At 35.6% G+C, this 21,627-nt stretch overlaps 1 protein-coding gene across 1 annotated transcript in view; it reads left to right on the top strand.

Moving 5' to 3' along the window:
• The window catches only part of LOC145254794 (BDNF/NT-3 growth factors receptor-like), a 677,849-nt gene that overhangs the window by 544,132 nt on the left and 112,090 nt on the right, over positions 1-21,627 (top strand). The window contains exon 3 of the mRNA XM_080113580.1: positions 20,569-20,633. Within this exon, the coding sequence (XP_079969706.1) occupies positions 20,569-20,633 (65 nt within the window). The remainder of the gene's footprint in view (positions 1-20,568; positions 20,634-21,627) is intronic.

The following is a 21,627-nucleotide window of genomic DNA, read 5'->3' as shown; positions in this document are numbered from 1 at the left end:
TCTTATATTTCCCTGCTTTCCAGCTGACTACAATATGGTCGTCTTCATGTAAACAAGTTCTTGATGAACCGTCCCCAATATTCCAAATTTCCACCACTAACGATTACTACATATTCTTTCTGACTACCGTACACTCATTAAGTCTTATCCTTTAGTGTCCTTCTGGCCTTGATAAGTGGTAACTCTTTGTAAAAAACAGAAAAGAAAAAATTCACCAAAGAAGCAAAATCAAATTAATTTATCCGTTCGGACAGACAATAATTACTTCTTTGTTTTGTTTATTTTCACTGGAAACACGTTTATGTGGTTGATAGAATAGCCACAAATGACAAGCGAACATCTGAGCGCGACTCAAGAAACATGTAGTTAGCAATTTCTGAATGGTTTGTTTTCGATTTTTATTGAAGTTTCCAAATGTTTCTTTTCTGTGAACAAATGTTTTGTTTTTCATTTTCTCGCATAAAAAGAAACACTTTCGATAATTATAGGTTCAAAGTTGCAGTGAGACAACTAATGTTGTTTAAAAAAAACAGAGATAAACGTCGACCGAGTCTTTACCGATAATTACTTTAGATCAAATAACGTGTGAACTTTTTTATAGATAAAAAAAATACTGAACCTAAAAGTACTATATGGATGCAAATATTTTCCCTTCTTCCTCTCTGCGCTAGCATCAAAACGAATTCTGATGGACAGAACTTCGTATCTGTGGAACACGTTGCCATAAGACTAATTCCCTGGATGCTGCTACATAGGCTACTTTAAATCTAATTTCAATAAACGCTTGTCATAAACCAGCCTGATAATCATTAACTCTCATCCTCAAATGGATTTTAAGTTTGATAATTGTATCTGTACCTGTACCTGTACCCGTAGCAGCATTCATCCGAGATGGGTTGAGCCGGCCCAATACTGTTCGCCACATCTCTCGTCAGCCATCCACCTCTGTTGGTCGGCAGCAGAGTCGATGGCATGATCCAGCCATTCATGGTTCCAGCAAGGAACACTAAAAAGGCGAAGATCGGATATGATCTCCATATCGCGAGCCAAGTCTTAAGTTGGCCACCTTGGCGATTCTTCCAACCAGTGGGTGCAATTGACGGATGAACTCCTCCCTAGGCAGGCGCAGATAATGTAATTGAAAATTGAGGGCTAATACAAAAAATAAAAAGTACAGTAAATGTGCTCAATACGTTTATCGCTTTAAACTATCTTGTACCTCTATAAGAAGAACGTGGGCTCTCTCTACCGTGCAAGAAAATTACTTACGCATGAAAGTATCCTGTACCTCTATAAGGCCACCATTCGCTCATGTATGGAGTATTGTTATCATATTTGGGCTGGTGCATCTGCTACTAGTCTCTCGCTCCTAGACAAGGTTCAAAAGAGAGTCGCCAACCTGATAGATCCTGAACTGTCATCTAAGCTTCAGCCCCTGTCCCATCGACGAAATGTTGCATCCCTCTGCCTGTTCTACAAGTATTTTAATGGTGAATGCTCCGACGAACTGCAAGCACTTGTACCAACTCGACATAAATACCCTCGACAAATCCGACAAGCAGCTAAATTCCACCCCTACACAGCCGAGATCCCTAGATCTAAAAGAGCTTTCGACTCAACTAGTTTCATCCCCAGAACTGCTAGACTTTGGAATTCCCTTCCGGGTCCCTGTTTCCACAACTGTACTGACATGCAGAAGTTCAAGTGTAACGTGAACCGACATCTTGCTGCCCAATTCCCTACATAGTACCCCTGTAGCTTATGTCCCTGATAGTAGCCTCCTACATCAAAGTGGGAATGTTCCTTGTTTGGGGTGAAAATGTAATAAAAAATAAAATTTAAAAAAAAAAACTAGTCCAAGGGTTGCCAATTTATAGCACGCTAGCCAGATCTGAATTTCGACATCAATTTAACTAGCCCTACAACGTGATCAAACTAGTTCAGGATTCAATAATAATTTTAATAATTTAATTAAGTCAACACATCGAATAAGATTGACTGATGGACATTTCGAAATAATTATCTTGATTGGATTTAACATTTCGCAACAAATCCTCATTTAATACTTTTTAATAAAATTTACCATTACATCTTATTATTACATATTACAATTATTATAATTTGGATATGGTTGTTTGAATATTAAGTTTAACCTTTCATAGTCGTCAATCTTGATAGATCTTCAATTGTTACCTAAGCTCCAACCACTGTCCCATCGACGAAATGTTGCATCCCTCTGTTTTGCAAGTATTTTAATGGGGAATGCTCAGACGAACTACAAGCCCTTATATTCCTTCGACGTAAATACCCCACACAAACCTAACACGCAGCAAAGTCCCACCCCTACACAGTAAAAATTTCTAGAGGTAGAGGTTTTCGGCCAGAAATTTGGCTGTTAAGGGGTCAAAGTTCAACGATTTGACCTTTGAGAACTTTACCAAACTCCTCCGACAATTTTGGGTCTAACACTTGAAATTTTAGATATAGGTTCCTTAGACATGGATCTATCTTAATAACTTGATTTGAGCCCAAAACAATAAATTTCAAGGGGCCCTAATAAGAGTAAAATTTAAAAATATTGACCGTTATTTTGCTTAGCATAAACCTCCAAACACCCGGACAACGCCGGGCTGAAATGTTAGTATATCTATAAAAGTGAACGTGTCTGTCTGTATGTCTGTCTGTCTGTGTACATTTCCCTACGCAATAATTCTCTTAATTATTAGACTACAGACTCGAAATTTTATATACAGGGTACTGAGATTTGGGAAAATCTATGTGATTGGTTTTCGGTCAGAAATTTGGCGATTAAGGGGTCAAAGTTCAACGATTTGACCTTTAAAAACTCTTCCAAACTCCTCCGACAATTTTGGGTCTACACACTTGACGTTTTAGATATAGGTTCCTTGGACATGAATCTAACTTAATAACTTGCTTTGAGACTAAAACGATAAATGTTAAGGGGTCATAATAGAGGTTAAAGATTTTTAAAAATTGACCCCCCTTTTTTTTACTTAGCATACACCCCCTTACACCCGGGCAACGCCGGGAAGCCATGCTAGTATATCTATAAAAGTGAACGTGCCTGTTTATCTGTCTGTCTGTGTATCTGTCTGTCTGTGTATCTGTGTGTCTGTGTGTGTACATTTCCCTACGCCATATCTCTGTCAATTTGAAGTCTACAGACTCGAAATTTTATATACAGGGTACTGAGATTTGGGAAAATCGATGTGATCCGTTTTCGGACAGAAATTTGTCGGTTAACGGATCAAAGTTCAACGATTTGAAAACTCTACCAAACTCCTCCGACAATTTTAGGTCTAAACACTTGAAATTTTAGATATAGGTTCGTTGGACATGGATCTATCTTAATAACTTGATCTGAGCCCAAAACAATAAATTTGAAGGAGTCATAATAGGGGTTAAAGATTTTAAAAAGTTGACCTTTTTTTTTTTTTTTGCTCAACATACACTTCTAAATATCCGGGCAACACCGGGTTCCCATGCTAGTATATCTTTAAATGTGAATATGTCTCTGTCTGTCTGTCTGTCTGTTTGTCTGTCTGTCTGTGTAAATTTCCCTATGAAAATCACTCTATCAATTTTTGGTCTACAGACTCGAGATTTGACATAGGGGTTATTGAGATTTGGGAAAATTTTTTTAATTGGTTTTCGGACAGAAATTTGTCTGGTAAGTGGGCAAAGTTCAACGACTTGACCTTTGAAAACTCTACCAAACTCCTCCGACAATTTTGGGTCTAAACACCTGAAATAAATGTTAAGAGGTCAAAATTGGGTTCAAAGTTTTAAAAATTGACCTCCCCGGTTTCTACCAAATTACTCCGCTAATTTTTGGTCTAAACATTTGAAATTTTACATAGTGTATTCAGACATCGGGCAAGCTGAAAATTTAGCTTCCAAGGGGTCAAAATTTAAAAGAATTGTCCTTTGCTGTCCTTAGCAAACTGTTAAGCCAATTTTGGGTCTAAAAATTTGTAAATTTTGCGTAAAGGGTATTCACACATGCAGCAAGCTTTTTAATCAGTTTGGGGCCAAAAAATTTGCTTCCAAGAGGTCAGAATTTAAAGAGTTGACCTTGCCAGACTCTACCAAACCTCTCCGCCAATTTTGGGTCTGAACACTCAAAATTTTATATGTAGGTTACTTGGACATGGATCAAGCATTTTAATCTTATTTGAGCAAAAACAATACATATTAACGGATCAAAATTGGGGCCAAATTTAAAGAAACTATTGACCTATGCGGTCTCTACCAACGTTTCTATATTGTTGTTAAGGAAGTCTTTTATATAGAAAGGCATAACTGTACATATGCACACTTTTTAATATATACATATGCACATAAAGTTATGAACAGTAGATAGGGCACGAGCAAAGCCGGGCGGAACTGCTAGTATATATATGAAAACCTATGTATATATGTATGGTTATGCATATGCATCTGTATTGGATCAATGCATAGCTGGTTCCACCATTATCTTTTACGTTACGTCAGTTTGAGTCCATCCGTTACACCTTTGCATTGTTGTGTATTATTTCAAATTAAATTTCTCTTTTTATAGACAGTAAATAATGCTTCAAGCAAACTACCTTGACCTATTATCATATTAGTGGAATAGTAACTGGATTATATCTACATTTTATCATTGGAAGAGTGGTATTTTCGACTGGTGAGATATGAATTAAACAGTTGTCCTGTTTTTAAATCTCCGAAACAGCTTCACAGTAAACAGCTGATAATCCCGGTTTTCTATTTAGCACTTTTATTAAGGTTTCTTGTTTTTATTTTTTTTGTTTGTTTTTGTTTTTTTGTTGTTGTTTTTTTTTTTTGCTGTTATATTGTTGAATGTCATGTTTAGTCTGTTAGTAAGTGCTAACTTAGCGATTACAATATTTTTTTTAGATTTTGATACAATTATCGATTCCGATACAATTACCGATGCCGTTATGATCTCTTAATTTTGAGCTCTATAAATTTGGAAAAGTAATACCGTAAAAACACTTATTATTATATGCATATATTTTGACGAACGTAAAAGTACACTTGTGGGGGGGCTCAATAGATTTTAGTTTTACTGATAGTTTAAAATCAATAATTATTTATCATTTTTTATTATTATTATTAATCCTAGTAATTAAAAATTAAGTTTGAAACAAAAACAAAGAAAAACAACAAAATTTTACTTTTTTTCGATCCCCGTTCCAATTAATCGTCCCAACACTAGTTTTTTGAGGTTTTTTTCTTTTTCATATGACATAAGAGCAGCCCACTAGAGATGGTCCGATATGAGTTCCTGGAAGATAGCTGAAGTTAAGCAAATGTTGAGCCTGACCAATACTTATGTTTCTGGTAGTTTACCTTCGTTGTATAACATTCTGTTCATAGAAGTAATTTTTCTCCTCTATGGGCCGTTATTCTTCTAGTTTAATATGAGAATGTGAAGTAAAAAAAAAAGTGTAAAAACATATGTCACAAGTCTCGACACCAAGGAGATAGGAAACCATGTGGTTTTGTGACTTTTTTCTTGGGTCGCTTTTCAGGGCTGAAAGTTTCACAATATTTTCTGATCAAACACGGCCCTCTTTATATAACATTGTTCGTAGAATTATTTTTTTCTCATCAGTGGAACGTTATTCTTTTAGTTTTATGATAATAATGTAATTTTTAGCGCATCATTGTAAATAATGAGGATACGCTAAATGCTATGAATTATAAGAAGAACAAAAAGAAAGGAACGTTTTAATTATTCTTTGTATGCTATTCTCCTCGGGAAAAAAAACATCACAATTCTTTTTTCATCTGATTGGCTAATTACCTTTTCACATTGTTTGTTCAACCAATGTAACACGAATTCTAATCTGAATGAATAAGGAATAGCGAATACACAAGAGGAATTGTATCTAAAGTTTTAATTATTGTCGTTATTAATCAACTGGAATTAACAACACAATCTAAAACTGACAACATTCGTCCCAAACATTTTTCCCCACTTTTCACTCCGTAACTATTTATTTATTTATGCGAATTAAGCTTGTTTATTAGTTACTCATAGTTGGATATCGTAGAATTCATCTCGTTCGATCCTGAACAAAAATCCGATTAAATAATCTCCTAATATATATGTATATGTACGACACAATCACGTTGACACACCGATTCTTGCCAGATCACCGAAGTTAAGCAACGTTGATCCTGGCTAGTACCAGATGCGTGACTATTTGGGAAGGATAGGCACTGTATGTACCTTCTGGGAAGGTTGGGCATGGGGCCAGCACCCTCACCCTGTAAAAAGAACTCCTCGCTACAAAAGCATCTACAAAGTTGTAGATAGCCCATGCCCCTCCAGGGGCTCAAAAGGCTATGTGTGTGTGTGTGTGTGTGTGTGTAATATATATATATATATGTGTGTGTGTGTGTGTGTGTGTGTGTGTGTGTGTGTGTGTGTGTGTGTGTATAGGCGCGTTTCTTCATGCTTATTTACTATTTAATTTTTAATTTTTCTTTTATATGTGTACTGTGCGTATGTGCGTACTTATATGTATATTTACCTAAAACTGACGTGTTTATTGGCCATACCTCCTCCTCTCCATTTCCCCTTTTCCCCGTGTATGCTCATAACGTTCACTAAACTGATGAAGACTCAAGAATTGGTCGAAATTATGTACTTGTAAAAAACGTTTTTCTGTTTTTTTTTTGTTTTTTTTTTCATAATATTAGTTTGTATTCCTGCGCGTCACCAATAGAAAACGAATAAAGAAAAGTTATAAGCTTTTATACTTTTCGTATTACTTTTATACATTTTCATATATATATATATATATATATATATATATATATATATATATATATATATATATATATATAAAGTTGAATGTGTGTGTGTGTTTGTGTGTGTGGTCACGAATAGGCTCCTATATGGTTGACTATTTTAAAAAACTGATTAAATATAATGATAGAAGATGTATGGAGACATAGGAATGGGTATGTTTGATCTGGCAGAACGGTGGTTCATTAAAATTGTGGGGTCTGCGTTGCGCCTGGTCCACAAAGTATGGAAATAAAAAAATGTTAAGTTAAAAAAAACGTTGACAGGTGTTTTGATATAGATGTAGATAAGAATACTTTGATCAATATGTTTTAACTTAAATAGGGATGGTATAATAAAATTGTGGGGTCTGCATTCGCGCCTGGCCTCCATAGAATGGAAATAGGCACAAACTTTAATAAAGTCTTTTCATATCTATCTGCGTAAGTATACTTTGATAATTATGTTTCAGTTTGAAGAAATATGGTATAATAAAATTATGGGGTATTCGTTCACGCCTGACCTCCATAGAATGGAAATATGTCACAAAGTTTAACAAGGTTTTTTAATATAGATCCACAGAATATTGTGATAAGTGTTTCAGTGTGAACAGGTATGGTATAATAAATTTATCTATTTAATTTTTACTTTCATCATATTTTGCTTTGGTTTTGATATCCCCAAATTCAACCCAAATTTACAACCCTTCCTTTTCATAACCTATCATACTTTCATAAATCAGAGTCCATTTTCTGTAGGCTGTTTTTGAACCCAGTCAACGACGGGTACTTTTGCTAGTATATATATATGTGTGTGTGTGTGTGTGTGTGTGTGTGTGTGTGTGTGTGTGTGTGTGTGTGTGTGTGTGTGTGTGTGTGTGTGTGAAATTAAAATGGAGGCATGGAGCCTGATGAATTCTAGCGTGGATGAAACGCGAAATATTTTGTGTAACTTAATTGCCATCTATATTTTATAACTTATTACCTGGCTCTACCTACGTATTGAGCACTGTTGAAATAAATACTTAACGTTTACGCATAAATTTATACTTTAGCATATTAATTTATGTGATTAAATTAATTAGTCATATATATATATATATATATATATATATATATATTATTATTATTATTATTATTATATTATATTATATTATATTATATTTTATTATAATGTATTTATCTTAGTTTGTTTGCTTGCCTGTCTGTCAATTCCATTTTTCTCTGAAACTATTTGGCCGATGTGACTGGAATTTTTTATGGCCATTTATTATAGTAAGATGCGGTGACCTAAGTATGATGGTATGCGTTTAACGCACAGTTAAGGATTATCGGGATTAGTATTTAATACAAAAATGATCTTAAATTTGCACTATATTTTACCATCCATTTGGCAAAAAGAACTCATTCTACGGGCTCTATCCTTTTCTCCGATGTTGGCATATATATATATATATATATATATATATATATATATATATATATATATATATATGTGTGTGTGTGTGTATGTGTGTGTGTGTGTGTGTGTGTGTAAAGAAACCCTGTGTATCGCTTCATTGCAGGTCAATATGTATTAATCTTGCAATTGCTCTGAAACGCAGAGAAGTGAATATTTGGTATAACACTGGAAGAGCATAACAAGGTGCCTTATGTCTCTGATTTTTATGGAATTTGAACAAATATTTTGAAAATGATGCTAATTTTTCTATTAATCTAATGAAAGAAGAAACAGACGATTTTGACCAAAGTTAACCTTACACAGCCTAACATCACAAGTGCATTTGAGAAGTTTTATTACCACATAAGCTGAAAGACCGACGTAAAATCAGTAGTAGAAGCCTTGATATAACAGAGGCGCGTTTGAAATAAATGTTTAATTTTAGAGCACAATGCCATCATGATACATGACTTTTTCACTTTAAACTTAATTCAAGCCATTATCACCGCACAAGCAGTAAGACTAGACATATAAAATCAACAGCAGATTTTGTGATATGAATATTTCTGGTTAGAGCACAATTGAAGCATGATAATTGTCTTTTGCCTTTTAAAGTGTATTTCAAACATGTGTCCCTACAGTGCAATGTAGACTACAATATATTGTGAACTAAGTCATTGCGGGGAGGCATATGAAGCTCCCTCCCATTGCGCAGTGATGGGTCCAGGCAATTAATCGATTTGATTGATTGCCTGGGCGATTTCACTGATTTCGATGACAATAAAAATATGAGAGTGTGAAACATTCGTTGATCATCATTCAATCCTGGGCAACATCAGGCCTGTCTGCTACTTATTCCTATGCGAGTAATACTATATTATTTCAATCCTTATCTTATGAGTTTTAGAGTTGGGAGATGATATTTTTTGTGAAAAGGAATAAACCAACGTCTTTTTCCTCACACGTTCTCTACAGCGAATGCTATACAATTTAAAAAAAAAAATGGTTTGTATCTTTTCACTATGTAGGAAACAATTTTACAAATAAAACATGGAACGATAATATTGTCGCCTTAGAAAAGACGAGACGATTTCATTTCCATTTTATAAGAGCCGTTTTTTTGTTTTGTTTTTTTTTTTGTTTTTTTTTCTTTGTTTTTTGTTTTGTTTTTTGCTGATCATCTACTAGTTAGCCAGTTGTGTACCAATTCCAAGAACGATGGGAGACTTATCTCATGTCTGAACATGACACAATATTAAACGAGCGAGATCGGATATGCGCCGCTATATCACCCATGCTTTCTACCGACAATATGAGCATTGCCAGCACCCTCAAAATGCATCGCTGGATTACCACGAATGACAGTTTCCGGTCACGGTTAGGGTATTTGGTATCGTTTCAAGTGAGGGCCACATCATGCCACCTCACATCTTCGAAGTCGGTTTGAAAGTCCACTCCAAAGTGTACCTGGATGTGCTGAAGAGTGTGGTGATACATCAGAAGGAGTACTACAACTTTGTAATCTTCCCTCACTGCCCCCGCTCCTCCTCCGACCTTAACCCGCTGGACTATTTCGTTTGGTCATGCGTCGAGAATATCACCAACATGACCTCCCACAACACCAAAACCAGCCTACTCGCTGCCATCAGCTGCGTATTCGCCGAGCTCCTTCTAGCGCGTGTAGAAAAAGGCATTCTCCCAGTTCCGAACTCGTATCGAGGTGGTGATTGATGCCGAAGACGGCTATATTAAATATATATCAGCTCTACACATAATCAAGTTATCTGAATCGATTTTGTTTTTCAATAAAAGTAATAAAATAAAGCTGTAGTGTCGTTTTCTTTAGGACGACACTTATAGTTGTACCCTGTACATTTTACATTATCATTGGCTGCTTGCAGGAAGAGGACAAGTATTTCATTTAAAACAGGTTCCGGAAACAAGGCGTGTTCAGATTGAAGTTAATTAAGAAATAAAGCAGCGTTGTATTGACATCCGATTTTTCAAGTTTTTTTTTTTTAATTCTTTATATCTTCCATTATTTTCAATCCTATATATCTTCTATATATCTATAAAAACAGAGATGTGTGTGCCACAGACGATTTCTGATTGGTTAATCCAATAATCACATCTCCTAAAAAAGTATAGTTCTTACGCTCTTAACTTTACCATAAAATATTTTGGTCTTATTTATTGTCCATCTTGGAAGGGTTTAATTTTTTTCTAACTTGCGATTTACAACTTAAAAAAATACGAAACTAACTTACAATCTAACAATCGAACCTCCGACACCACGGCCGCCATTATGAAACTAAACTAAAAAAAAAAAATACGCGCGTTCACTCGTTTTTTTGTGCATTTTTTTTTGGGGGGGGGCTAATTTAGCATAATAGTGTCCATTTAATAGTATTATCTTGAAAAAATAAAAAAATAAGGAAAATTACCAAAAAAACAAACAAGAACAACAAAAGTGTGCCGTATTTTTAAAAGTTTTAATGCGTTATTTTTATTTGCTTTTTTTATTTCATCGGTGAAGAAAATGGCCAAACAGAAATTTTGAAGGCCAAATTTCGCGAATTTGGCCTTTTTTTTAAAGCAGTTTGGCCTTCAAAATTTCTGTTTGGCCATTTTCTTCACCGATGAAATAAAAAAAGCAAATAAAAACAACGCAATAAAACTTTTAAAAATACGGCACACTTTTGTTGTTCTTGTTTGTTTTTTTTGGTAATTTTCCATATTTTTTTATTTTTACAAGAAAATACTATTAAATGGACACTATTATGCCAAATTAGCCCCCCCCAAAAAAAAAATGCACAAAAATTCGAGATTTATGGTTTTGACGAGATAATTTAGCGAATTGTCCGGACTATTGCGAGATAACCATCCATTAGTTTTTCCTGAAATTTTGCCACAAATTGTATTTCATTACATAGATGTGCATAGTAACAACATTTTTTTGCCGAAAATTCCCGTTGCGTCTCCAGATTTCATCGGTGAAGAAAAAGGCCAAACAGAAATTTTGAAGGCCAAACTGCTTTAAAAAAGGGCCAAATTCGCGATTTGGGAAAATCGATGTGATAGGTTTTCGACAGAAATTTGGCGATTAAGTGGTCAATATTCAACGATTTGACCTTTGAGAACTCTACCAAACTCCTCCTACAATTCTGGGTCTAAACAGTAAACACTTGATATTTTAGATATAGATTCCTTGGACATGGATCTAACTTATTAACTTTACTTGATCCCTAAACAATAAATGTTAAGAGGTCATAATAGGGGTCAAAGTTTTAAAAAATTGACCTTTTTTTTTTTCTCAGCATTAACCTCAAAACACCTGGGCAACGCCGGGCACCGATTGCTAGTTCAATATAAATTTAGATATTATAGGGTTATGTAATTGATTTTGGATATAGATTTCCGAAACATAATAAATAAATATTAGATTTTATTTCCTTTCGAAAATAGTGCTGCTCACATAATAAATGTTATACATATTTTCTTATGGATTGTGTATAAAAGTTACATGTTAGGAATAAGAATTCAATTATAAAACATAATTACACTCTCTCTCTCTCTCTCTCTCTCTCTCTATATATATATATATATATATATATATATATATATATATATATATATATATATATATATATAGTTAGTTAGTTAGTTATAAAATATATATGGCAATTAAGCTACACTGAATATTCCGCGTTTCATCCACTCTAGGATTCTTCAGGCTTATGCGCGAATTTTGTGGTTGTCTGTCCTTTTTATACACGCACCTTCTATTGAGATTTTAGTTAGCCAATCAGCTTTCTAGTATCAATCTCAATAGAAGGTGCGTGTAAAAAAAGGACAGACAACCAAAAAAATTCGCGAATAAGCCTGAAGAATCCTAGAGTGGATGAAACGCGGAATATTCAGTGTAGCTTAACCGCCATATATATATTATAACGAACTAACTAGCTCTATCTACGTATTGAGCACTTTTGAAGTAAATACTTATATTTTACGCATAAATTTATACTTTCGTATATTAACTTTATGTGAGTAAATGAAGTAGTTATATATATATATATATATATATATATATATATATATATATATAAATGCAACTTTGTCTGCATGTATGAGATCGTTCCTTATAGACTCCGAAACGGCTGAACAGATTTTCTTTAAAATTTACAGAAATTTAGTGTATAAGTCTGGAAGTTATTTTAGTTTAGTTTTTTTCCTCAGAATACCCCCGATAATTACCGATAACCGATTATCGAAATCATTAATTCATTTTATCTACTATCGGTAAAGATATTTTTCTATGTCGTCGCTAAGCAACAATAATAGAACAACGGGTCGTGAAAATTTTACTGTGGGTAAGTTCATAGCGTGCGTTTTCTTTTGTTTGTTTGTTTGTTTGTTTGTTTGTTTGTTTGTTTGCTTTGGTTGTTTTGCATGACGTGGTCTGTAGGTTCTAACCTAAATTTCTTTATGCTTTTTTCGTTAACTAGAAAGATGTTTATATAAAATAATCTTATAAAAGAAGCAGTAGGTTCTCTAGAGTGCAATGTAGAATAACACATATTCTGGACTAAGTTACTGAATGGAGCCATGTGAAGCTTCCTCCTGGTCGATTTCACAGATTTCGATGACAATAACAATATAAGTGTGCGAAATATTCGTTGATCATTATTCAATCTCGAGCAACGTCGAGTCTCCCTGCTAGTATATATATACATGCATGCATCACCACTTGTCAAGGCCAAGAGGCCACTCGAGGATAAGGGTTAAAGATTGGACAATATAGTAACCCTTAATAATGGAGATTCGGTAAATTTGTTAACTTATATGGAACGGCTCATCAAAAACTTGTTTACGTTAGACTTGAAGACAACCATATTGTAGTCAGTTGGAAAGCAGAAAAACGGAAGACAATTTCATAGGTGTGCAGTTCTAAGAAAGAAGCTTTGCTAATGGAATCTACGTTTAGGTTTAGGCACAGATAAAGAGTGAGGGGAAATTAGTGATAGCGTTTTCTGCTAGACGGGTGTTTCTTGCGGAAGTTTGGCGAAGGGGGATCATAGAATCGAGTTCATCCGAGCACTTGCCATGAAAATAACGATAAAGCAGGGACAAACTCGCAACATCTCTTCTGTGAGAAAGAGGTTGCAGGGAAGAGAAAAGGACATCCTCCTCAAGGCTACGAAGTCTATTTTGAACTCTATCAAGGCAGGATAAGTCCTTTCTAGCAGCTCCTACCCAGATGTGGCAACAGTATTCCATCCTGGGACGTACCTGGCTCTTATATAGATACAGAATTGCATCAGCAGTGAGATATCTACTGGATCGATAGAAGGATCCCACCATTTCTCCAGCGGCCTTGGTAACGGATTTAATGTATGTGTTCCATTTACTAGAATATTTTAATGTATATTCGGCCTCCCTGTTCTGTTTATATATATATATATATATATATATATATATATATATATATATATATATATATATATATATATATATATATATATTAACAGAGCAGGGAAGCCGAACGTTGCATGAGATCAACAGATATTCCACACTATACTGTAATTGTCATCGAAATTGGTGGAACTGCTAATTTTTCAATCAAATCGATTGTTGACGAAGAAGACGTGAGGAAATTATTATTATTTAGCGGGCATTCATTCGGTCATTGTCAATTACAGTTATTGTTGCTACTATTATCATTAGTGTCAGTAGATGAATTATTTCTCCTCGATATTTTATCATTGTCTTTTTTAAACTCGCCTTCACCCCAAAGGGGCTCCTAATTGGGACCATGCCTAACAAAGATGGTGGTTTACATTGCATTTGAACTTCTGTACAGTCAGGGAAGCAGGTAGCAGGAAGGAAATTCCAAAGTCTAGCTGTTCTAGTGAAGAAGCTATTAGAGTAGAATACTTTCTGACATTTAGTGACCTCAACAGTAAAGGCGTGTGACTTTTCTGCTAGGTAGGTTTGTCGGGGATATGTACGTCGAGGGAGCACTAGTGCAATCAGTTCATCGGAACACATTCCATTAAAGTACTTGTAAAACAAACACAGAGATGCAACATTGCGGCGATGGGACAGAGGTTAGAGACTAGCTGACAACGTGGGCCTATTAGATTTAAAACTCTTTTTTGGATCCTATCCGAGAGGGAGGGACTAGTGGTAGATGCACTAGCCCATATACGGTAGCAATACTCTATCCACGGCCGAATGGTGGGCTTATAGAGATACAGGTTACTCTCAGGTGTGAGTAGTTTTCTAACACGATAGAAGGAACCCACCTTCTTTGCAGCAGCCTTCGCGATGTCCTCAATGCATTTGTTCCAGTTTATATTTCCTGTGAATGCTAAGTCAAGGAGTTTGGAGGAAGAATTCTCAGGTAGGGAGTTAATTGTCATGGATATAGGTGGTTGGAGAGGCTTCTTGTAATTGTTAAAGGAGGGCAGCTTTGTCTTACTAGTATTAAATTTACGGCCCCATTTCATTCTGGTCTGTAGGTCATTTTTTAAAGATTCAGCCATTGTCTTAAGTTTGTGTGGATTAATTCTTCCCTCTTGTATGTTCCAGAGCATTGTATCATCAGTAAATATATCCATATCCACTTCAGCATAAGGGTTAATGTGTTTATGTGGTCAGTAGCGTAAGAATCGTTTGTGGTGGAAATTTGGTATAATTAGATTATTTGCGAGGACGGTTCAGTAAGAACTTGTTTACCTTGAACTTGAAGACGAGAATATTTTAGTCAGCTGGACCAGCGGAACAGAGTTTCACGGGCGAACAGTTCTTAGAAATAATCTTTGTTGGTGGAATCTAAGTTTAGGTTTTGGCAACGATAGAAAGGGGGTTAATTTATTGATAGTGGTTTGGGCTAGACGAGCAAGGAGAGATCATAGATTGAAGCTCAGTCGAACATTTGCTTTGAAAATAACGATAGAGTAGATACACGCTCGCAACGTCTCTCCTGTGGGGAAGAGGTTGCCTAAACATCGCCTACTAGATTACGAAGTCGGTTTTGAACTCTGTCAAGATAGGATGGGGTACTTCGATGTAAAGAGAAACGTAAATTTGTGGTGTCATAAAACGATCAGAAAACGAATAAAGGCCCGTACGAGTTACTGTTCTTTTCCTGTCCCGAACTAAGTAAGAATTGCGACTCAAAATAGGGTTGATGTGTTATAAAACAAAACAACCAAATCAAACACCATGAATAAATATTTGAATAACAGGAAACATAAAAACATTCACCAAAATAGTTGAACCTTAAAACGGTTGAAATACAAAAAAAAAACACAACGAAACTAAACACCATGAATAAATATTTTGAAGATACACACATGGTTTGAAAAGTAAAAAACAAAACTTTTATCAAAATGACCGCATTTAGCATTAAATAACCCAAAAAACTCGTTGATATGCCGTAAAACAAAAAAAAATAAACCAAACCAAACACTGAGAATAAATATTTGAAGATATAAACGGCTTTAAGTGTAAAATGTTTTATTCCAAAAGTACCGCTTTCAGCATTAAATAGCCTGAAAAGACTGTAATACAAAACAACCAAACCAAACCCTCTTTTGAAACCCACACTCCTGTAATTAGATGTCTCTTTGGAGATTGTACTAATAAGCTTTTGCCATAAATATTCTGCAAATCCAGATCATGTGGATCATCCAACGTTTGGATAAACCATTGTAGAAGTCTTGAATTGCAGGAACGTTGGCTAACTTGGTAATAAAACCAAACACTGAGTATAAATATTTGAAGATATAAAGGGCTTGAGGTATAAACTCTTTTATTCGAAATAACTGGACTCAGCATTAAATAATCCGAAAAGGGTTGACATGCCGTAAAATAAAACAAACAGCCAATCCAATAGTAGCCGGCGATACTACTAACGGCGGGTCATGTTTATATATTGAGTTGGTGCAAAATTAATGTCGTTTTATATATATATAGTTCAACGTAAAAAAACGGCATTATTTTTGCACCAACCAAATATATAAATGTATTTTATCTATTAGTATACTAAAAGTATCAAATTTAAACGTTATGACGTCATTTCTAGCTAACTTTTAAATTTTAACTACTAAGACTGAAATGCTATATGTTTTGGTTTCGATTCTAGCTGATGGCACCCAAGTTATTTTCGTTTTTACTTTTGAAATCACTACTATATGTTAGGTACAATATAATAACCAATAGAGAATTTGCTCTATAATAGCAATTACGAAATCTGCATAAATTAAAATATCATATTTGAGCGTATTTTAAGAGCTGCCTATGGCCTGTTAATATATATATATATAAATTTAATTTATTTCATTTAAAAATATAGCTTAGTTTGATCTTCCAAAGAATGAAGATGAAAATGAAAGCGAACCTATTTTGCATGTCGGGAACTCGTTTTTCAGTTAAAAAAATATGTGTTCCTAGTCTTATTTTTTTATAGGTGGCATTAATTTGCATATGTGGGGAACAACTTAAGAAAAAAAGACTGAATTAGGGAACAGAGAGAGAGAGAGAGAGAGAGAGAGAGAGAGAATAAATTTGAATTTATTTGTCATATATTGTTGAAAAGAAGTTCTTTTTATTTATTACAAGTTAAACAAAAATTACAAATCATGGCGGTCGTGGATATGACCTTAAACTATATCCAGTGGTGAGCCACTCTTTAATTGCCATTGCTCCCAGGTCTATTCTAACCCGGAGTGGAAGTACCTGTTAGGGTCCCAACTATGGGTTGAATAGAAACCGACTTGAAAACAACAAATATATTCTAATTAAAAAGAAAACTCTTCAAAATCTTTGGATTCGACATTAAATAATCTGAAAAGGGTTGATATGTCGTAAAACAAAAACGACCAACCAACCAACCAAAACATGGCGTGAAATCTCCAAGTCAAATAAAAGTACGAGTAATAAACAAGTGGCAAAAAATATTCTGATTATGAAACGAAGAACTAAACAAAGGTAAAGAAGAGTCAAACAAGGGGAGATAATTTTATAAATTCCTTTTGTGTGGTTAATGACTTCGGTTCCTACTATATTGACTCTAATTTGATATTCCGATTTAATTGATGGGCCTATGCTACACCGAAATTGGTCCATGTGATGGATGTTTATGCGATTGGCTGAAGTATACACTGTTAACAGGAAAACCGATTATTATGCAAACAAAACGTGCTGCAATGCTTAATGCTTTTCTCGCATTTGCCAATCGCTGATGAAATATAACTAGTAATTGTCTCCTGACCTTTCGGAAATATATCATTATTGTCATTTTACGAAGTCCGTATGCTTGTGTTAATGTGAATGCTATAGACAATGGGCCGAGCAGACAATGTTCAAATTTTATAAATTTTACGGAATCACTGTCAGACTTATTTCAAATATATCTATGTATTGGACTGATTTTATCTCGGGAGACATTGAATAGAAAATAGACACCCGAAAAAGGCCGGAAGTTTCATCAGCCGAAATATTGAGAATGTAAGAATAGTAATTCGAATAATCGAAATCCTTACAGTCTAGCCGGCTAGGTATTGGGGTGGGTTTAGCTGGCTTTCTCCAAAGAAAGACATTTCTAAAGAATTAACGTGAACTCCATTCGCATATATATCTGGGTCACAGTAGATAACGAAGTTAGCTTATGCGATCTTTTCGCAGGGAGAGTGCTTTATCTTTCCACATACAGCGCCCGGTACTCTCAAATTTTCACTTAATTGTAAGTAATCAAGACTAATGTGGCTTAACTGCGTAGATCAAATCAAAACCAGTCTGTCAACGTATATAAAAGATTTTACAGGCGATAATAACATAAAATTTAAACCCCTCACCCGATCATGGCTGACGGAATGAGAACAATATGCCACTGTATATTCCCGAGTTCAATATAAAGATTACCGAGTTTGGCTAGAAGGTTCCGAAGTTCGAACAAATGCAACTAAGGAAGGTCGAGGTTTACATCGGCCAAAACGTTGAGAAATATAACGAGCAAGATAACACGTAATCTGAATAAGCCAAATAAATAAAATTTGAAGATATTTCTGAGATGCCGTCGGCATCATTGTTGTTGTTGTTGTTGATGATGATGATGATGATGATGATGATGATGATGATGATGATGATGATGATGATGATGATGATGATGATGATGTGGTGGTGGTGGTGGTGGTGGTGGTGGTGGTGGTGGTGGTGGTGGTGGTGGTGATGATGATGAAGAAGAAGAAGAAGAAGAAGAAGAAGAAGAAGAAGAAGAAGAAGAAGTAAGACTTCTGAGTAGAGCTCATGAAGATTGTGCCTCAGGAGTGTCTTGTCTATATTCTCCACCTTGGTTTACCTGCAAGATAATAAATTCTTACTTACCCTCGTCACCAACAATAACAAGATGTATGTAAATTCCTAATCAAATTCCAAAATTGACCTACATTCTACCAGAACGTTTTTGTAACTCCAGCTCTCCTTATGGTAGTAGTTATTATTATTATTATTATTATTATTATTATTATTATTATTATTATTATTATTATTATTATTCCATAGTAGTTTAAACATTTGGATGTCTTTAGTTGGATTTTTTTTAAGATCAGGTTAATTCATTTGACTCTAGACATTTCAGATGTACCTTAACATTTTCCCGTTCCTAACAGGCAAGGCTGGTTCCTTGTTTTGAAGACTGGTTGACGCAGAATTTATAAGAGTTGTTGTTGTTGTTATTTTTGTGTGACCTTTGATCTCGTCCAAGTCCGTATCCTGGTCAACAGCGACCAGATGTGACCTTTTCATGCAGCAGGTTGCCGTTGGTCGCACTGGTCAGTTTTCAATCGCGGTTGGGTGTTCATCAGTTCTCATCGCGTCAGGGTTGATATGCCGTCGCTTTGCCAGTCGGTCATATGCTAAGGAAAAGAATAGTAACTCAACAAGTCGCCCTCTGGCAGTAAGATAATTCAATTCACAAGGAAAAAGAACAAACTCGTTTTCTTCCTAGCCTACTTATTAAATTCAAAACAAAAATATATGTACGAATGTTCTTTACAGTATAATGCTTAATGATTCCGTACAAGTCACGACTTCTCTAAGTCGATAATTAATCTTTATGCTTTCTCTCGTTTTTTTTTTTTTTGTTTTTGTTTTTTTTTTTTTTTTTTTTGGCTCGCAAGTTGTCTCAAGCTAAATCAATCTCAAGTCTCAGAAATAACTCATCTCATCTTCTCTAATCTCATTCCATCTCATCTGCCGGTTCTTGGCTCTGCACTCAGTTACATACACTGAGGTGGGGTGAAGTGGCGCAGATTCTACAACCAATCACGTACGACAGTGTCAGGTTCTGGCATGTCTCGATTGGTCTCCTCCGAAAGTTGAGATTCCCCCACAAGCTGCACCTGCAAATTTTGCGAGCGGGTTCTCATGACTCCGAGTCACACTCGTGATCCCGGTGTTGAGGTAAGTTGTACTCAAGGTATACACATCTCTTCTCCAAAAGCTGAGTCGTTACCTCTTTGCACTGGCTCACAGAATATGTTTTCGCTTAACTCTTAAAATGACAGTGTTCATGGATTAAACAAAATCATATATTGTATTTTTTTCTCGGCAGGGAATTTTGCTGTCACCCGGGCACACCAGCATTTAATAAAGAGTCACGCCTGTCCTTTTTTGTGAATTTTAAGTTGTCACCCCACCTTATGGGGGAGTTCAGCCGCTCCCTGGGTCGGTCATGTCACATTTGTTTGCTGCTGTTGTTGTTATTATTGTACTTTCGGATAGAGCTTATGTAGTTTGTGTCTAAGAATTGTCTGATCTGCGTGAATTCCTCTACATTGCTCACAGTTATTTCTTAACCCGCAAAATTGCAGTTTTTTACTGCCAACACTGAGAGCAACAAAGCCGAGCGGTTGCATGCGAAATCAGGGAAACTTTCTCCCAAAAAAAGCGAAAGAAACGTTGCCAAACCCAAGCCACCGGCAATAAATTTGGTAGCTCCACACCTGACACATCTTTTCTTACAACACAAAGTAGCAGAGATGACCAGAGGATGACGGGTCCTAATGCTGACCTCTCCTGGAGTTTCTTAACGTAGCCCTATAAACCGGTTGTGGTCCGATACCGCTTAGTGCCATGCCTATTTGTCGCGGGTGACTCTGTCAGAAACAGGAGTTCCAGACGGAATAACTCTGTCATGACCATGTTGTCATCCCCTTTACCACGATGAGGAAGAGTATGACTTTATGGTGAGGAGGTTGTTGCTGCTATTTTCTCATGCATTTTTTTTTTTACTTCAGGTGAACAAGGTAAAGCGGAAAATGGTATGGTAGATTTGAGCAAGATTTCTGCAATAGTGAACAAGGTAAGTTTTGATAATGGCCGGCTTTTTTTGTCGGTTTGGCGAAGTTGGTTGGTTTGATGCCGAATATACACACTCGTGTAGACTGTTACCCGAGTTACCACCAATAAATTTGATGGTTCCATACAGTACACATCTTTTCCAAAATTAGTTTTCATTGATTAAATTTGCAACAATTGTGGGAACAGTATTCCATCTTATGACGCTTAATTAACTAAATATATGATGCCTTACTTTAAATCCGTGTTTCACTTTTCGTTAAAATTCAACATTTTTATGGTTTTAATATTAGACATTTATTTTCGAAACAATATGTTATGCGTTTAACTGCTCTTTCGTTTACGAAGCAAGCGATTATATAATCGGCGAAGCTGGAAATAAGAAAAAAAACTACTACAAATTATAGCATTCATAAATGAATACTTATTTTCCTTCACAGATAAACGTCCCTGCTAGCCATTACACACTGACTGTTACATCGTACACATTTACACACGGGACCCACACGTTGTATGCAGTATAAGTCGCAAGAAACAGAAGACAACTAATAACTCAACTCACTTTTTCCCGTCATAACAAAGACATTTATTTCCTTATTCTCCCGCCACGCGTGACTTCTCGTTACGGCCGTGACGTCACCTACGTTTTTATGACCTTTTCCTTTTTCCTTGCTGTGACGTCATTTCGCACACGGCTCAGTATTTGCATACGGTCGCCATACGCGCGTCCGCAGTCTATTATACGAGCAATCAGCTTACAGAGCGCGTTGACTTCATCTATTCACTTAAAGACCTATTATATTCCCTTTTAGAAAACACGCTCAGTCAACAGAGAGAATCCTGAAAGTATCTTTGTTCACTGGACGTCCAAGCATCGACTATCTTGGACTGAATATAACTGCTGATAGACAGCCTAAAGAACATTTGAGTACTATACAACTTTCTTCCAATTACACCGCACGGTGTAGGTAATTGGACAAATCCTTTCGGTTTAGTCC

Source organism: Euprymna scolopes, chromosome 30 (genome assembly GCF_053919585.1).
Source record: "Euprymna scolopes isolate OS-2025 chromosome 30, ASM5391958v1, whole genome shotgun sequence".
In the NCBI taxonomy this organism is placed as follows: Eukaryota; Metazoa; Mollusca; class Cephalopoda; order Sepiida; family Sepiolidae; genus Euprymna; species Euprymna scolopes.
The sequence above is the reverse complement of the archived record's forward strand: the minus strand, read 5'-3'. Positions and strand labels throughout refer to the sequence as shown.